Raw genomic sequence first — 15,208 nt, 5'->3', positions numbered from 1 at the left:
CAGTGTATAGATGTATATTTCGAATCGCTAAACATGTAAGTTTATGCCTGATTCCATCTTTCTTGCCAACCTGGATAGAACGGATCTTCGTCTAAAGTTCTCACCTTCCAGTCCTTCGGAACCATGCCCTTGTCTTCCTGCTCTTTGGACCACTGTTCCAGGGCAGGTATTACTTTGTGCTCGACATGCCATGTACCTTTGTACTCCATGATTGACTTCTTTCCCTCCTTGAGAACCTTCAGCACCAGCTTCGGGATGTACGGCTCATCTCTAAAGTCGGTTAAGGGCGTGAACAGGGCCTTGAAGTTGAAGACGATCGCTCGGGATCGAGGCAGCCGGCGGAGGGTCTGCCAGTCGACACGCATGTACAAGTCTGATATAGCAACGTCAGGGTCCTGTTTTTGGCGTACTCCCCATTCAGGCTCGTCTGTCTGAAGGAAGAGCGGCTCTCCGACTTCGAAGCCCCAGGAGCCTCGCTGGATTGGTTTACTGTTTGGCATCTTCGAGAAGTATCTGTCACATGGGGTCAACTGGAGGGTTTGTGTGAAATATGAAAAGGTGCGTGCATACCTGTCCATCGAGAAGGCCATCTTTTCTTTGTAGTCCGGAACAGGCCCGTGGATCTGGTGCAATGGTCTGCCAATCTTCTCCGACATGTTCCAACCGACAGCCGAGCAGCTGACACCAGCCCTCATGACATACAGTCCAGTTTCCTTGTCCTCCAGCGTGATGAGAAAATCCTCCGGGACGTTCTGCAGTAGGACAACCAGCGGGTGAAGCTTCCGCGTGTCCGACTGAGAGCTCAGGATGTCGTTGTAGAACACACCCGTCCACGCGTCGTAGCGGAATTGCCGCGGGTAGCGCGCGCAGAGAAACTGGATGGCCATCTCCATCAGCTCCTTGCAGGCGTCCTCGCTGCCGGGCATGTAGTCGACAATACGGCGGCCATGCTTAGCAAACAGTTGGATGCGCTGGGTCATGCGCTCGCGGTAGGTTGACTCGATCTCGAGCCAGAAGTCAGGGTCGAGGCTCTTCAGCGCTGTAGTTTGAATTACCAAACTCAACCTCAGTATGCGGGTCTTTCGGACCGGGATAGATAGGAAGACGAACACATGGTCTGGTGGTACTCCCATCGGAAGGGGCGGTATGGGCGAGGCTTGGCCTTGGTGTAGTCGAAGTTGGGCAGAGGTTTGGGCAATGGCACTCCCGACAGCTTTGCATAGTCTGGCAGCCCTCTACCGAGCATGCGGGCTGCTCGTTGCCGTATATTGTGTAAAATAGGTTGATTTCCATCGTATGAAGTCAGTGTAACCCAGGCTGCCGCGAGGAATACGAGAACGGCAAGTTCTCCAGGTAAGGTAGGCATAACGCTGAGGTCCAGAGAGCAGAATAGGTCGAAGTTAAGTGGGCCATGCATAAGTTGGGCCCTTATTATACATACCACCCAACCGGCTGACCACTTTCCTTTCTCACTGGCTCCGCCGTCTGATGTCGCTTGTTGGCTCCCCCCTGCCTGATGGGAGGACGCAAATGACTGAATTCAAAAAGCTGCGATGGTGATAATGACATAAATAGCCCCTGAAGATGATAGCATATCTCCCAAAGCTGGAAAGTGACCTCGCTTATTACTATGGCAAGCTTCGTCAACTGCTCATCATATGATAATCCCATGTTCAGAGCTTGGATTTGGCCAGGACAAACTCGTTTGCCTTCTTCAGGCTCGAAGCAGCCGTGGTCACAAGCTCGTCGACACTGGACGTGAGATCAATTCTCAGCACGAGATGATCGAGGGCTTCGACTAGGGACGCACATTTCTTTGGCAGATTTGATATCCTGGCAAGAAGCGTCAGCATAAGCTCCGAGTAACGAGATAAAGAACAATCCCATTACCTTTATTGATCCAGCAACCTTACCCATGAGCCCTGCGCAATACGTTCGTTATCAATAGCTTGTCCTCGGACGAAAGATAAGCGGGAAGAATAGCGTACACCTCTGTCCTTCTATGGACCGCTCTGGCCGCTTCTCCAATTCCACCTCGTGCGGAACCTTGCCCTGGGAGACAAGCTCCTGAATCTCAGCGGCCCGCTTGGTTTCCCACTCGTCGACGTAGGCCGTCTTCCGCACGCTCAATGGACGTCCAGAATAGATCAAGGTCCGGACAGTGTCGTCGTATCCTGCAGAGAGGAGCAACTCCTTGTGCTTGCGAGGTGCACTGGCTTCCTCGCAGGCCACAAAGCGGGTGCCGACCCAAACGCCGGCGGCACCATACCTAGGGCACACGCTTAGCTATCAGCTTCAAAGGTCTCGAGATACAAAACTTACGATAATGATGCTGCCAGACCACGTCCATCCGCGATACCACCCGCCGCGATGACCATAACAGGCTCTCCGGTCAGTGGGCTCTTGGCAGACTTGCAGAGGTCGACAGTTGCGGGAATAAGGACGGAGAAAGGTGTGTCTCCCGTGTGTCCACCGCCCTCACCGCCTTGGGCACAAATAATGTCCACACCTGAACCCGCAATCAGCACAAACCCATCATATATTCAGGTTAATTTGGGAATGATCCTACCCTGCGCCAAAGCCTTAGGTGCGTGTTTGGGGTGGCCGATCATGCTGTCCAGAATCGGTTCAGGAACACGAGCGTTTGGATGTCGCAGTGACCACCTACTTCATAACCACAATACCAGCTTTGTGGAACTTGTCAACAACTTCCTTGGGTGGAACGCCGACTGCGCAGACGAAGAGGGCAGCCTTGCTCTTGATGATGACGTCAACGAGCTCATTAAGCTGACCTTTGGTGTAGTCGTACTGTCCGCGACAATCAAAGTCCGTCCGATATTTCTAAGCGGTTGTACACTCACATTGGTCTTGCGAGCATTGCCTCCAACCTGGGGAAGGAGCAGGTCGACACCAAATGGCGCGTTCTTGTCCTCCAGGTGACCCTTGAGCTCGTCAATGTTTTCCTGAAGAATCTTCGGGTTCATGCGAAGGCCTCCAATGACGCCAATACCTCCCGCATTTGTGACTGCGGCAGCAAGTTTTGGCCCAGCCGCAACGTTCATACCTTGGTGGTCCTGTCAGCTCCAAGGGGTCGGGGAAAGTTACTAGACTCTGTTCGAGGCACACACCTGCGAGCATGACGGGGTGGTTAATTTTGAAAAGCTTCGTGAGCGGCGTGGAGAAGACGGGTGCTGAGGAGGGCATGGCTGCGTGACAGTAGGAGAGAATAGAGAGAGTAGGGGAGGCAGCTGGTCTACCCCATATTTAACGAGAGTGATTGGGTGTCAAGACCCATACATTGATGCGACCAGTATTTCGGGTCTCCGGCTACACGACGACATCCGACTCCGGTGCTCGATCGGCCCCTGGGTCAGTGGCTGTGCTGTGCCGCTTCCCACCAAACCTCAAAACGCGTCCATTACTAACCGTCCGCAATGGCGAGCAAGTGCCCAGTCGACCACGACGAAAAACAGGTAGCATCTGCACCCTCGGCATCTGCAGAATGCCCTGTTGACCATTCCAGCGTTGCCTCGACCGCCACAGAATGTCCCGTTGACCATGACTCGCGTTCTATCTGGTCCCGTCTAGTGGGCAACTCGGCCACCTCTTCTGCTGAATCCTCGACCTCGACTCTGGCGCATACTCGTTCTCTCTCAAGCGAAAGGGAAATTTCTACCATACCCAGAACAGATGAAGGGAAATGGGTCTATCCTTCCGAGGCGCAGTTCTTTGCCGCCATGGCACGCAAAAATCATAATCCGCGTGCCTCGGACATGAAGACCATTGTACCCATACACAACGCCGTCAACGAGCGCGCCTGGTCTGAGCTGCTCAAGTGGGAGGCCGGACAAGGAGGAGATCAGTGTGGCGGGGTGAAGCTCGTCAACTTCAAGGGGCGGCCAAAGGACCTGACGCCAAAGGCGCGCATGATGACTTGGCTAGGGTGCGTTGTGTAGACTTTGCGAGGTAACGTTCCGTGGTTTGACTTTTTGCAGCTATACGGCTCCGTTTGACAGACACGACTGGACTGTTGACCGATGCGGAACCCAAGTACGCTACGTCATTGATTTTTACACAGGGCGTGGGTCAGGGCCCTCTAGCAATCCTTCATTTTACTTGGACGTACGGCCAGCCCTGGACAGCTGGGAAGGCGTGAAGATGCGTCTGGAGGGGTTATGGAAAAGCTGGTAGAAGTGAGTCAAGATAAAACATAGACTACACGTGTACGGCAGGTGGGCACACTTCGCGTGATACCTTATTTTATGACTGTAGATAATGCTATCCACAACTCAGTAAGGATAATACATAACAGCACCTTCATGATCAAGCATGGGGTATAGCGGAGTAGACTACGAAGCTTTTCGAGTCTTTACTTTTTTTGGTGGTGGTGGTTTCTCAACCTCACTGTCCTCTGCATCGCTGTCTTCTTGCATCTCATCCTCTTCGTCGTCTTCCCCTTCGCTTATCTCCTCGTCCTCGTCCCATCCCCCTTCATCTTCATACTCTTCGCCGTCTTCGTCACCATCGTCACCTTCATCTCCGTCGCCTTCACCTTCACCTTCACCATCCTCTTCGTCGCCATCGTTTGCTCCTCCCCGCTTCTTTTTCTTTTCCTGCTCCTGCTCGTCCTTCTTTCGCTGAACATTGCGTTCCTGTTCCTGCCTGCGCTGAGCACGCAGCTTTTCTTTTGCAGCATGGTCTGCTTTTTGAGCAGCCGCCTGCGCTTTGGATTTCTTGACTGCACAAACATCAGTCGCCCTTTCTTGAAAAAAAACATTGCAGGTAACACATACCAAATTCATGGTACATGACAGCGCCCACCTTCCCTGGGACACCTTCCGTGATCTTGATCAAACGTAGCTCCATCCGAGGACCAATTTCGTCCAGTCGGACGGCCTTCCTGGATCCCTTCCGGTTATTCCGCCCGACGTAGTCGTCAGCTAACGATACTGCTTCACCTTCGTCGCCTGCCACGCTGGAGGCCGACGACGCGGCTGACTCATACCCTCCGTCCCCGTCAGGCCCAGGTTCTCCTCGCCGGCGCAACAGGAAATCGGCGACGTCTTTCTCATTCCCGAGATCCAAGACAGCAGTCTTGGACTCGGACTTTTTCGTGGCGCCCTCAAGCACCCGTCGGACACGTTTAGATACACCATAGGGCTTGACGGTGATGACGTAGTGTCTGAAGTCGATGGTTCCGCGATCGGCGTTGTACGCGACGAGCACTATGCGGCGCGCATTTGAGAGTGACATGGTCTGGGGGGAGAGGGACGGGAAGAGGGATTGGAAGGCTTTCATGACTAGTGCTAGATGAGGCGGTGTGGTGGGTGAAGGCGGAGGGAATGACGCTAGGACGAGCTGTATGCATTGTGTAGGTATTGTCTGATATCATAACAAAGAGGAAAGCGTACCAACGGTGCAGTAAGGTATGCCATGCCAATGCTTCTCGCGGTACGCGAAGACTTGAGCATGTCCTTGATAAGACTATACCTCTCGATCCTAAAGCTGAGTGTTGGACCCGCAGAGAGTCGGACGATGCGCAGCGAAGGAGCAACATCAGTGAGGGTGAACGCCAGGATATGTGTGACCTTCAAGGCAGGTGCCATGATCAAATAATCCTTAAGCTTATTGCGGTTTCTTTCCTTCACATTTTTTAGTTCATCTCAAGTGTGAAGCTAATAGGAGGGGCGACAAACGCACCTTCAGACGGGAAGCCGTGTTGGGTTCCATAACTTTTCGGAGATCACGGACGAGCTGCGCCAGAGACGATCCAACCTGCCCGTGCTTTATAATGAAAGATTTCGGGACACCCTCATCTTGTTTTGAAGAGTCGACCTTGGGGTGTGTTCTTGTCTTTCGGCGGCGCGCCATGTTAACACACCTATCACTCCGATTTCGAGAGACGAAAACGCAGAAGACGGAAAGATAAATTGTGCCACGTGATGGGGTAAGCGCATACGCGCCCGTTGTGATAGGGGCTTTTTTTCCTTTTGTAGCTGACCCAGTCTATGACGTTCGTGCACTGGCGAGCGTCTTACACTGGTACAATACTCATACGGCCAGTCAAATAAGCCATCGAGAATATTTGCCCTTGTGAGTGACTAAGTTTTTCCAACTTCATCCTGGTTTCTATTTTACTGGGACGGCTTGCTTGCTATGTCACGTTTGAAATGGCATAAAACTAAACCCCAGCCACCGTGGCGCTACTAGCCTCAAAACGTTCATCATGTGGACATAAATAACAGCCTAAGCGTCCTCTGTGTTACCTTACGCTGCGTCGTCATAAAGTATCGTACGCGCACTGCAACTTCACCTCTCATCCGCCTTCAACATGTCCAGATCTCCTAACAGACGCTCTCCCGATCCTAGCGCGAGCCCCGACGAACACTTTGAGCTTCTCCCAGACGAACAACCTGACAATCATCCAGGGCTTCCAACCAATCATTTAGACGCTGGCATGGGATCAGACGATATAGTGAGGCCCGAAGGTCGTAATGGTGACTACCTTGCTATGTTAGTAGCGACGGTACGCATTGTTTTTCTGGTAATTATCGTGTTACGTGTAACCAACAATCCTTGTCAGGCAGCTATCACAGTAAGAACTTTATTGCATACGCGCTGCCTATAATTCACGCGGTGCAGACATTGGTTGGGTTGACATGGCTCATCCTCCTCGGAAGTGGCCCCTTCTCACTGGGCCTATTCGCGTGGCATCCATTCTTACAGTGCTTAGCCATAGCTTGTTTCACGTACGGTACGTGCACCATCAAGCCCCTGCATATGCTATGTACGTGCTAAACTGCTTTCTCCACTGGCAGGCATCATCACGCTCCAGCCTACATCCCAGCCAAAAACGAAGGTTGCAGGTCTCCAAAGACATCAGACGGGCATGTTCCTGTTGGGCTTTCCTTCCATACTGCTTGGGACTGCAGCTATCTTCTTTCGCAAGTCGCTGCATGGAGCTAGCCATTTTACTACATGGCATGGTGTATGTGTCCTTGTGCGAGTGCTCGTTCATCGTTCTGACGACTCTGTTGTATTGAGACTTTCGGCATCATAGCCATGGTGTGGCTCGTTGGCCAGATCCTTCTAGGTGGTGCAAGTGTCTGGTTCGACGGGATGGCCCTAGGAGGTGGTATGCGTGCCAAGAAAGTCTGGAAGTATCATAGGTAAAGTACCGTCTAACACTGAGAATCCTCTGGTAACAAACGCTGGTCAGGTTGTCGGGTTACGTTTTGTTTGTTCTTCTACTCCTGACAGCATTTCTCGGCGGATCATCGTCAACTTGGTCCGTCAACAACAGTCCCGTCATCATACGTGTACTTGCATACTGGATTGCACCACCGGTGGTAATCGGCGCCCTCGCTTTGCGGATAAGGTGAAATCGCCAACCAAAAATCATCGGGACTGCGCTCACTACTAGCTACAGAACATCCAAGATGAAGCTCACATAGACCTCTCCGACATATCTCGAATCCCAGATGGATTAGACGGATCGCACGGCAAGAGTGCAACGCTCTTTGATTTTGGAAGCGGATTTGGACGCTCATTCGTACTGACAATTAAGTAGCTACTCCAGTAGGTATAATGTAAAGCTATTGGACGGCTGACGCTAAGGGTGTTTGTCTGTTCGCTGAAGTTGAGTCGAGGAGCTCTGTAGGTTTAAGCCGTGGAAGGAGTGGGCGGGACAATCTCAACATCTGGAATCACGGGCACGGCACCTACACCAAGCACCTGACTCAAGAACCTGGGCAAGAACCTATCTATACGCGCTTGAGTTGCAGCCCACAAAGTCCGCTGGTGTTCGTCGCGTTCGTCGGGGGATGAAGGGGGTACAAGAATGTTCGCGGCGTTCATGACCAGCACGACATTCTTGAGTGACTCGGATATGGCCTCGTACTGCTCAAGCATGAGCAGCTGATCCTCAGTGTCATGAAGAGCGGAACTTACGAGTTGTTCACTCTTCTCCGCCTGAATGAGCCGGTCCAGGAGGTCGAGGACCTCGATCCACAAAACCCTGATGTCCGTCTTCTGTCGGCTCTCTCGGACTTCGAAGTGCATGAAGGCCTTGCACAGCAAAGCGGAAGCTCTGAGCCGTGTCTCGGACATGCCTGGGGGATCAAGCTGGTAGACAGCGGGTTTAAGGAGCTCGTCTAGCATCGGGAAAATGACGTTGTTAAAGATCTCTTCCACTTGGCTGTGGTCACCATTGTCGAAGCTGAGGTGAGGGCCAAGAAGCACACGTTGTAGCTGCCCGACTGATGTGTGTCGCACCAAGCGGGAGGGATTTGAGGATTGTTTCCCCAGCACTGACACTAGCGGGAGACAAAATTGATGCCACACTGCCGAACAACTTGTTAGTTCAACCAAAGTAAGGCTTACTAAGGACCGACCTTGGCCAGGCGACAACTGGGAGTTTTCAGCGAATGTGGCGAAGAATCGTTTGAGTTCGAAGATCAAGTCGATCGCAGCTTTCCCCCGTTCAATAGCGGGAGTACTGGTAGAATATCAGACGAAGCGGTGCGTCTAGAGTCACAAGCACGTACTTTGCTGGGGGTTGGATTGGCGCACGGCGACCCCTAACTTGTTTAGCGGTAACAGCTACGCCAGCGCCATTAGCAAATCCATCGAGAACAGTCAACAGACCGGCAAAATTGTCTGGTGTTACACGTTGTTGAGGCCTGTCGTTTGCCAACGCCACCACCATGTCGTATGTTGACCTCGCAGCCTCCGGATTTGAGATCGTTGACCGAAGTACAGCAAAGATTAGGTTCCATTCAGTTTGCGAGCTGTGAGGGCTAGATGAGTCCAACATCAAGACGCGGGGTAACTTACTTTACCTGATGATATTCTCGTGTTGCATTATCAACTTGACACCAGCAACGACCTGTTCGGCGACAGAGTTTGCGACTGAAACAGGAAGGCCTGCCAACAAGTCGAGAGACAGGTAGAGCTGGTCACGTAGAGCATTCTGATGTCAAGTCGTCAGTTACTTTCTAGGTTTAATGAAGTCGGTATCACCTTCTCCGTGATGATAAGGCATAATCGCAATAGTGCGACTACCGCGCGTTCAATGAGTAGAACACTGAAGTGAGAAGCCGCCGAAAGCAGTGCCGACAAATGCTCAAAGAGTATAGGCCTATATCCGGCAGGTAAGTTCGATGTTTTCTTCGCTTAGCTATAACGCACCATAATTCTTCTATGTGCTGAGAGGTTTGGCTTGCAATGCTAACCATAGTCTCCAACAAGAAGACAGATGCAGGGTCATATGGGAGAATACGTGGTCCGCCTTCGGTGGTCGAAGATTCGAAAGGTGCGCCATCTTCGTCGGTTTCTTGCTTCAGCCTAGCAATTGTCCTGTCATGTGCCAAGGCCTCGAGGGCCCGGATGGCTGCAACAAGTGCTTCGGGATCAAGCTCGCTGGAAGGGATCAGTTAGACGCGATTACCAAACAAAACTGAAGACCCTTACATGATTTGTGCATACAACTCATCTAGCCTGCAAGATGTGATGCAGTCAATAGTGCACAGCGTGCTCTCTATCCCAGCATCAGTAGCCTCAGGCACAAGGTTATCTCCACTGGCACCATAGGGTGTCATCAAATAAGAAGACAAAGTCGATAACAATCCTCCGTCACTTCTAGGAGCTGGTTTGGAAGGTTGGCTTCCGCGAAGTGGTATCATGGAAACACCTCCGAGGAAGTCTTCCATCTGCAACATCCTTGTAGGTAACAAAGAATGGATGAATAGATTCTGGAACATTTCAAAAATCTTTTCGACTATCAGTATGAGTTCGATGAGCCATTGCTTTTGAAATGCAATACCTGGGTCCAGCCTTCCCGCAACGCATTGCCATTGCCGTTAACGATATTGAACAGTACAACGGCAGCCAGCTGACCCTTGAAGTTGGTCCCAAATTTGACGGAAACAGAGGAAACAGTCACTGATTGCCCTTCAACGTCAACTATCGGGTAATTCGGCACGAGTACAGGAATGTCGTCCGACAACAAACTCGTCGCCTGTGAAAGAGACACGACAACAAAGTCGAATACATCCGGAAGCTGGAAGTATCCTGCCAGCGTTGCGCACTGACGGAAGCCAGAGATTGCCCTCTGTATGACATATTCATCGTCAAAGCTGATGAATGCGTAGGCGATAGCGGAAATGAGAGGTTTCCAAACAGCCTTGAACATATCCAAATCGAACAGAGGCGAGTTACACATAAGATAAGAGCCTGGTAAAACTAAGCTCGAGCTCTCATAATCTGTAGTAGCACTAACCTGCTTGCCTTGAGCGCGCAAGGAGCTCCTTCCAAGCGTATTCAAACCCAAGCTGACCAGTATGCTCCTCCGGCATGACAATTTCGCGTTTGCGGATAGAGTCATAGATGCTTTGCTACGCCGGATCAAACGATGCTATCTGTGTGTAACAAGCATTTACTCACCAAAAACTCAGGCGAAAAGTTGGAATTGTCGTTCACGCCCCTCAAGTTGCGTGTATAGTCCTCGATGGTCATACGTTTCTATGATAGTCATGTTATTAGATGGACTCGAAAGCAAGTTTGAATATACTCGCCCGGATTTGAGGATTATGCAAGTCCGTGTTCAGCAGAATCACCGAGTATGCAAGCACGTAAATAGCGTCCTCAGACTTGACTTCGGCTACGTCCATTCAGTAACGTGAGGCTTACTCATGTTGTACAGAACATACCAGGCTCTGAGGCGAAGTAAACCGAGGCAAATGTCTCAGTGATGCGAGATATCTGTTGTGCTTCACCAGGCAAGCGAAAAGTCTCCAGCATTTCTCGCATAGCGTCAGCTATGTGTTTCTATTTACATTATTAGAAAGATATCCATATAGTAAGGAGACCGAACTCACACCTCTGAAGTCGAAGAGCTCCAGGAATGCCCTGAGGACATCAATGTTTTCAGGCCTAGAGATATATTCTCCAAGCAGCTTCTTGTCTAGACGTGTACAACTCTTCAAGAACTTTGCCAGACTCTGCGCACGAGAGATATCGGATGACTGGTCTGAATAAATGAGCTTGTTCTCTTCAAAGAAGGCAAGGCCGAGCTTTGGCTTGGAGTTGAACTTGGCCGCGCCGATGGTGACAAGTTTCTTCTGAGCCCGTTTCTGCATGAGCTCGTCCGGAGAAGTGAAGTGCTAATCGCACATGAGCGTTGTGGTTTGTGTTTCATCGCAATAACTTACATCTGGCCAAGGCTCTGCAGACTGGTTCATTGTCAGCAAACCCTTCTCATCGGCGTGCGTAACGTTCATACGTACCCCTTCCATTCTCGCTGCCATGTCATTTACAAATGCAAGCAACAGGTCGAGACAGAGGTACTGTGAATGCAACTGTTGTGCCTCCGACACTGTCGAAGACTGCCATGGATACACTCCCTTGAAGAGTAGGCTAAATTAGCATTTCATGGTGAATACAGCGTTGTTTCCGCACCTTTGTGAGAAAGTCAACGAGACGCTCGAACAAGTTCTCGCAGTTAATATCACAGTCATAGTTGACGTATAAGTCCACCATGAAGCTGGGATGCCGACAAATATGACTCAAAGTCTCTAACATTAAGTCCCGACTGTCTCCCCGCGCTGGTGCAACGGCAGGTCGTGAGGGCCCAGAGCTACCCTTTTCCGCATCTGCCTCATCAGCAATCTTAAGGTCCGGGGTAGCTGATACAGGTGTTCCAGGTCGAGGTGATGCAGTAGCAGCAGCTCTTTTGGAGATGGGTGGCTTTGTGGATGCAGGGGGTGCTAGCCTATCAATAGTGAAGGCCAGGAATAGTTCTTGTTGCAGCTTGAGATGTGGTCGCATAGTCTCAAAAACAGTTGTTATAGTGCGAAGAGCAGCCTGCAGCACAGAAGGATTGTCCGACCGAGCAAGTTGAAACAGGAATTTGCAGGCAGGATCAACGATGAGGGCTGATAGAGATGGAAAGTCGCCAAGTCTGCTGCCGCAAGTTTCGGATATTGCGTTCAAGAGGCCAAGGGCCATCAGCCGCGTCGAGTCAGTGTGAATCTGATCATTGGGATCTAAGATATTCACAACGACACGGAGAAGCTCTAATAGAGCGAACAGGCCATCTACGAAACCGCATCTTCAGAACGAGTATAAGACGGATAAAAGATACGTACAAGGGCGTATAGGTGCAGATGTCGGAGTTTCAGTTGGGGAAGGCTCCCGTCCTGGATGCTCCGGGGGTACTTGATGTTGTGAGAGTGTCTCAGTCTGTTCGGCCTGTTCCTCAGTGGAGCCGTCATTCTCCTTCTCGGTCTCAGGTTTCTGTGGCTCCGGAGCCTCCGCCGATCCTTGTGCCACTTCAGGAAGACCACCGGATACTGACACTTTGATTTCGCCTTCCTGCCCAGTCTCGTCCTTGACTTGTAATTTGGCCTCTTCCGTGGCAGGGTCTAAGGTATGAAGCTTTGAGAATATCCTTCTCACTATCATGTGCATTGTGGAATCCGCGGAGCGCCTAAGGATTTCTGGACTCTATTGTAAACCATTACATTTGTGAGGGAAGAAAACACGTACCACTAAGTCTCATCTGACAACAGGTGGTTAGAACAGTTTCCAGCATCTCGCAAATCTCTGCATCGCCTAGTTGATCGCCTATGTCGCTTCCACATATACAGTCATGGATGACTGTCATGATTTTGAGTAGTGCCACTTCGTCCCCAGTTGAGTCACTTGCTTCGAATTTGCATCGAGAGACCGAGTTGCTGAGTTCAGCAAGGGCGACATCCAGAGATTGCGAGTTGCCGGAAATGAGTCCACACACAAAGAAGTTATGGAGCGATGACAAGGCAGTAGACGTAATCGGGCCAGTAGACAATGGCGAGCGAATGAGAGCCAAGAAAGGTCCAAGGAGAGCCGGCAATGGTAGAGTGGTAATATCTGTGAAGTGGGCGCGTGTTATGTCATGTTTCGAGAGTATCGTAGTGCGTATATATACCTTCAATGTCACGAATGGTCCGCTTCAGTTCCTGGAATCCCAGCATAAGATCAGCTTCGCGGCTGATATATCCTGCGCGTTCTGCATCGGGATTTGGGCTCGCGCGTCGAAGACCAAGGTCGCGAGCGAGAGCAGAGTCGCGAGCTGTCAGGGTGTGTACTGAGAGCGCCCATCGTGAGTTCTTGCGCATCACCGAGGTGACTGTGAGGATTTCTGATAGCAAGACATGCTTGGCCGATACAGACGACATCAAGCGAGGACCTGGTGAGTGGGGTGGAGAGGGGGTATGCAACCGCGAGATGAGTACTACGGCCGATCCCGCACGCGACGTAGTACCGACGTGGACAAACTCATACGACGTGTTTGCTCGAACTCAAGATGTGGCGGTGTCAAGATCACAACCTCCCACCAGTACCAAATTGTTACTTGTTACCCTACTTCCGGCTGATGGTGGAATATTGCCAGTTCTTGGTGATGAATACATGGTACAAAATGATGTATCTACTGCCCCGAGGACGTTCCCTGGTCCGCACGCGTCGTCATTGCTGCTTGCCCTGCAGCAGTCGCAGCCAACCGTGACCGCTTCCTTTCCGCCTCTATGAATTGCTTCAGTCATAGGCATAGCAGTAGATGAGACGTTCCACATACCGGCTTCTTTCTCTCGTTCAATGTCTGAAACAATGGCCTCAATCTCGGAAAGCTCAAGGTTCTGATCACGCATGAGTAACTTGCACCTAGAGTACAACTGACAGGACAAACGTACCGTCACTTTGCCATACTCTTCCATTACACTGATCTCGATATTCTTTGCACCAGTCTGAACGACCTCAAGCAGACTCTTGACGGTCAACTTGATGCTCTCTTCCCGGGACATATCATCTTTATGGTTCTTCTCCAAAAACTCCCGTACAGTTTTTGATGAGCGGCCGATCGCGTTCGCCTAATGTAGACATCAATTCAAGTCATCAAGTTGGCCAAGGAAGTGAAGACGTACCTTCCATGCGCTGTAGATACCGCTAGGCTCCGTTTGGTAGAGGCGTGGCCGAGTGTCGTGGGGATCAAAACCAACGATCAGGGTTGAGATACCAAAAGGTCGAACACCACCAGATTGCGTGTATTTCTGAAAGCGCACAAATCAATCCTTCTTTGAATGAACTGTCTCGGAGCCGCTGAAAGATAATCACCTGCTGAATGCCAGCAATGTGTCTGGTGATGTACTCGACAGTCACTGGGTCCTCTACGGTCAAACGGTGACTCTGACATTCAACTCTGGCCTTGTCAATCAAGACACGACCGTCCGCGGTTAAACCTGCACAGAAAGCAATCGCGTCAATGCATCATGTCATAGAGTTATGAAGGCTCCTACCTGCAAAAGCGAGACATATGTGGTCGTCGAGCATGACAACCTTTCTGACCGTGCGAGGATCCTGGAGTTGCAGCACCGATTTCTTTTCGACTCCGAGCACCACTACATCCTTGCCGCGTACGCCGACCTAATAACTGTTGAGGTTGGGTAATGGAAGGAGAACGCGCTAAGGCTTACGGCACATGTTCCTTTGCGAACGGCTTCAAGCGCGTATTCAACCTACACATCAAGGCTGAGAATTATAGGGTCTACCAAGGGGATGACGCGTGTATGCTTGCCTGGAACAAGTGGCCATCAGGGGAGAAGACCGTCAGAGCTGGATGATCGAGCGTTAGAGCAGAGATATAGTATACAGAGTATCAATACTGACCTCGATCGTAGGACCTTGACATGGTGGTATGAAGGAGTAAGTTTAGGCAGAGTGAAGGAACGCGATCGGTCCAAGTGCACCTTTAGATTGGCCTCTTCCGGAGTCTTCGAGCTGGACGCGCGTCTGGCACGGGTGCAGTAGCTGATGTAATCTAGTATACTAATTGAGACGCGTGTCAATGACGCTTCCTTGTCAGTGTCAAGAAACTTCCCCTAAGCCAACCAGCTTGAGCGGCCTCTGACGCGTCTGCCTCTATCTTTCTTTATACCCCTCTCTTCTTCGTCAACCATGGCGGCCAGTAATGACGATGTTATAATCATAGATAATAATGAGAATGGAACGGGGTCTTCGTGCGTCCTGCTGTCTTTAGGATTCTCAGATATAACTCACTTTACCCTTCACGACATTAGTCACGTATATTGCCAACTGTGTAGCCTCAAGTTTGATAATCTGACTCCGCGTGAGCGGCAAGCTCACTATGATCAGAAACATAATATAGATGATC

General features: G+C 50.9%; 6 protein-coding genes across 6 annotated transcripts; 2 read left to right on the top strand and 4 right to left on the bottom strand.

Moving 5' to 3' along the window:
* Nucleotides 1-41: 41 nt before the first annotated feature.
* CONPUDRAFT_150201 (uncharacterized protein) lies at nucleotides 42-1,246 on the bottom strand (the record flags this gene model as incomplete). Its single annotated transcript, XM_007766702.1, has 2 exons — nucleotides 42-1,039; nucleotides 1,111-1,246. The coding sequence occupies 2 exons, from the start codon at nucleotides 1,244-1,246 to the stop codon at nucleotides 42-44; spliced, it is 1,134 nt and encodes a 377-aa protein (XP_007764892.1).
* Nucleotides 1,247-1,492: 246 nt separating this feature from the next.
* On the bottom strand, nucleotides 1,493-3,277 carry CONPUDRAFT_162595 (2-nitropropane dioxygenase). Its single transcript, XM_007766701.1, has 9 exons — nucleotides 3,129-3,277; nucleotides 2,862-3,064; nucleotides 2,669-2,808; nucleotides 2,570-2,613; nucleotides 2,323-2,509; nucleotides 1,989-2,269; nucleotides 1,891-1,922; nucleotides 1,811-1,833; nucleotides 1,493-1,752 (listed from the first exon to the last, which is right to left on the bottom strand). Exons 1-9 carry the CDS (start codon nucleotides 3,202-3,204, stop codon nucleotides 1,674-1,676), a joined length of 1,065 nt encoding a protein of 354 aa, XP_007764891.1. The 5' UTR covers nucleotides 3,205-3,277; the 3' UTR covers nucleotides 1,493-1,673.
* Nucleotides 3,278-3,431: 154 nt separating this feature from the next.
* CONPUDRAFT_135151 (cytochrome C1 heme lyase) lies at nucleotides 3,432-5,304 on the top strand (the record flags this gene model as incomplete). The annotated part of the gene is made up of 2 exons (XM_007766700.1): nucleotides 3,432-3,943; nucleotides 3,996-5,304. 2 exons carry the CDS (start codon nucleotides 3,435-3,437, stop codon nucleotides 4,189-4,191), a joined length of 705 nt encoding a protein of 234 aa, XP_007764890.1. The 3' UTR covers nucleotides 4,192-5,304.
* Nucleotides 5,305-6,287: 983 nt separating this feature from the next.
* On the top strand, nucleotides 6,288-7,544 carry CONPUDRAFT_118197 (uncharacterized protein). Its single transcript, XM_007766699.1, has 7 exons — nucleotides 6,288-6,526; nucleotides 6,584-6,595; nucleotides 6,643-6,754; nucleotides 6,819-6,988; nucleotides 7,045-7,169; nucleotides 7,220-7,378; nucleotides 7,430-7,544. Exons 1-7 carry the CDS (start codon nucleotides 6,332-6,334, stop codon nucleotides 7,452-7,454), a joined length of 798 nt encoding a protein of 265 aa, XP_007764889.1. The 5' UTR covers nucleotides 6,288-6,331; the 3' UTR covers nucleotides 7,455-7,544.
* An 80-nt stretch (nucleotides 7,545-7,624) lies between these two features.
* On the bottom strand, nucleotides 7,625-13,237 carry CONPUDRAFT_135149 (Sec7-domain-containing protein). The gene is made up of 20 exons (XM_007766698.1): nucleotides 12,968-13,237; nucleotides 12,547-12,909; nucleotides 12,147-12,497; nucleotides 11,458-12,095; nucleotides 11,286-11,402; nucleotides 11,211-11,231; nucleotides 10,878-11,162; nucleotides 10,710-10,827; nucleotides 10,575-10,660; nucleotides 10,444-10,521; nucleotides 10,280-10,394; nucleotides 9,824-10,233; nucleotides 9,472-9,770; nucleotides 9,190-9,420; nucleotides 9,022-9,139; nucleotides 8,841-8,971; nucleotides 8,547-8,789; nucleotides 8,394-8,497; nucleotides 7,951-8,342; nucleotides 7,625-7,899 (listed from the first exon to the last, which is right to left on the bottom strand). The coding sequence occupies exons 1-20, from the start codon at nucleotides 13,215-13,217 to the stop codon at nucleotides 7,663-7,665; spliced, it is 4,587 nt and encodes a 1,528-aa protein (XP_007764888.1). The 5' UTR covers nucleotides 13,218-13,237; the 3' UTR covers nucleotides 7,625-7,662.
* A 112-nt stretch (nucleotides 13,238-13,349) lies between these two features.
* On the bottom strand, nucleotides 13,350-14,778 carry CONPUDRAFT_118195 (20S proteasome subunit). Its single transcript, XM_007766697.1, has 9 exons — nucleotides 14,704-14,778; nucleotides 14,612-14,649; nucleotides 14,511-14,552; nucleotides 14,334-14,460; nucleotides 14,152-14,276; nucleotides 13,962-14,087; nucleotides 13,731-13,907; nucleotides 13,616-13,676; nucleotides 13,350-13,563 (listed from the first exon to the last, which is right to left on the bottom strand). The coding sequence occupies exons 1-9, from the start codon at nucleotides 14,723-14,725 to the stop codon at nucleotides 13,469-13,471; spliced, it is 813 nt and encodes a 270-aa protein (XP_007764887.1). The 5' UTR covers nucleotides 14,726-14,778; the 3' UTR covers nucleotides 13,350-13,468.
* Between the last annotated feature and the right edge of the window lie 430 nt (nucleotides 14,779-15,208).

The sequence above is a fragment of the Coniophora puteana genome (genome assembly GCF_000271625.1).
Source record: "Coniophora puteana RWD-64-598 SS2 unplaced genomic scaffold CONPUscaffold_2, whole genome shotgun sequence".
In the NCBI taxonomy this organism is placed as follows: Eukaryota; Fungi; Basidiomycota; class Agaricomycetes; order Boletales; family Coniophoraceae; genus Coniophora; species Coniophora puteana.
The sequence above is the reverse complement of the archived record's forward strand: the minus strand, read 5'-3'. Positions and strand labels throughout refer to the sequence as shown.

Bases quoted from the DNA above. Each gene is read 5' to 3' on its own strand.
- CONPUDRAFT_162595 (XM_007766701.1), bottom strand. From the start codon at position 3,204: ATGCCCTCCTCAGCACCCGTCTTCTCCACGCCGCTCACGAAGCTTTTC. The intron at 3,065-3,128 runs GTGTGTGCCTCG...AGGACCACCAAG, and splicing joins CCACCCCGTCATGCTCGCAG to GTATGAACGTTGCGGCTGGG. The intron at 2,510-2,569 runs GTAGGATCATTC...TTGCGGGTTCAG, and splicing joins ACCTAAGGCTTTGGCGCAGG to GTGTGGACATTATTTGTGCC.
- CONPUDRAFT_118197 (XM_007766699.1), top strand. From the start codon at position 6,332: ATGTCCAGATCTCCTAACAGACGCTCTCCCGATCCTAGCGCGAGCCCC. The intron at 6,755-6,818 runs GTACGTGCACCA...CTCCACTGGCAG, and splicing joins CATAGCTTGTTTCACGTACG to GCATCATCACGCTCCAGCCT. The intron at 7,379-7,429 runs GTGAAATCGCCA...TACTAGCTACAG, and splicing joins GCCCTCGCTTTGCGGATAAG to AACATCCAAGATGAAGCTCA.
- CONPUDRAFT_135149 (XM_007766698.1), bottom strand. From the start codon at position 13,217: ATGTCGTCTGTATCGGCCAAGCATGTCTTGCTATCAGAAATCCTCACA. The intron at 11,163-11,210 runs GTAAGTTATTGC...ATGTGCGATTAG, and splicing joins CTGCAGAGCCTTGGCCAGAT to CACTTCACTTCTCCGGACGA. The intron at 10,661-10,709 runs GTATGTTCTGTA...GAATGGACGTAG, and splicing joins TTACTTCGCCTCAGAGCCTG to CCGAAGTCAAGTCTGAGGAC.
- CONPUDRAFT_118195 (XM_007766697.1), bottom strand. From the start codon at position 14,725: ATGTCAAGGTCCTACGATCGAG. The intron at 14,088-14,151 runs GTGATTATCTTT...GTGCGCTTTCAG, and splicing joins ACATTGCTGGCATTCAGCAG to AAATACACGCAATCTGGTGG. The intron at 13,908-13,961 runs GTACGTCTTCAC...TGTCTACATTAG, and splicing joins GTATCTACAGCGCATGGAAG to GCGAACGCGATCGGCCGCTC.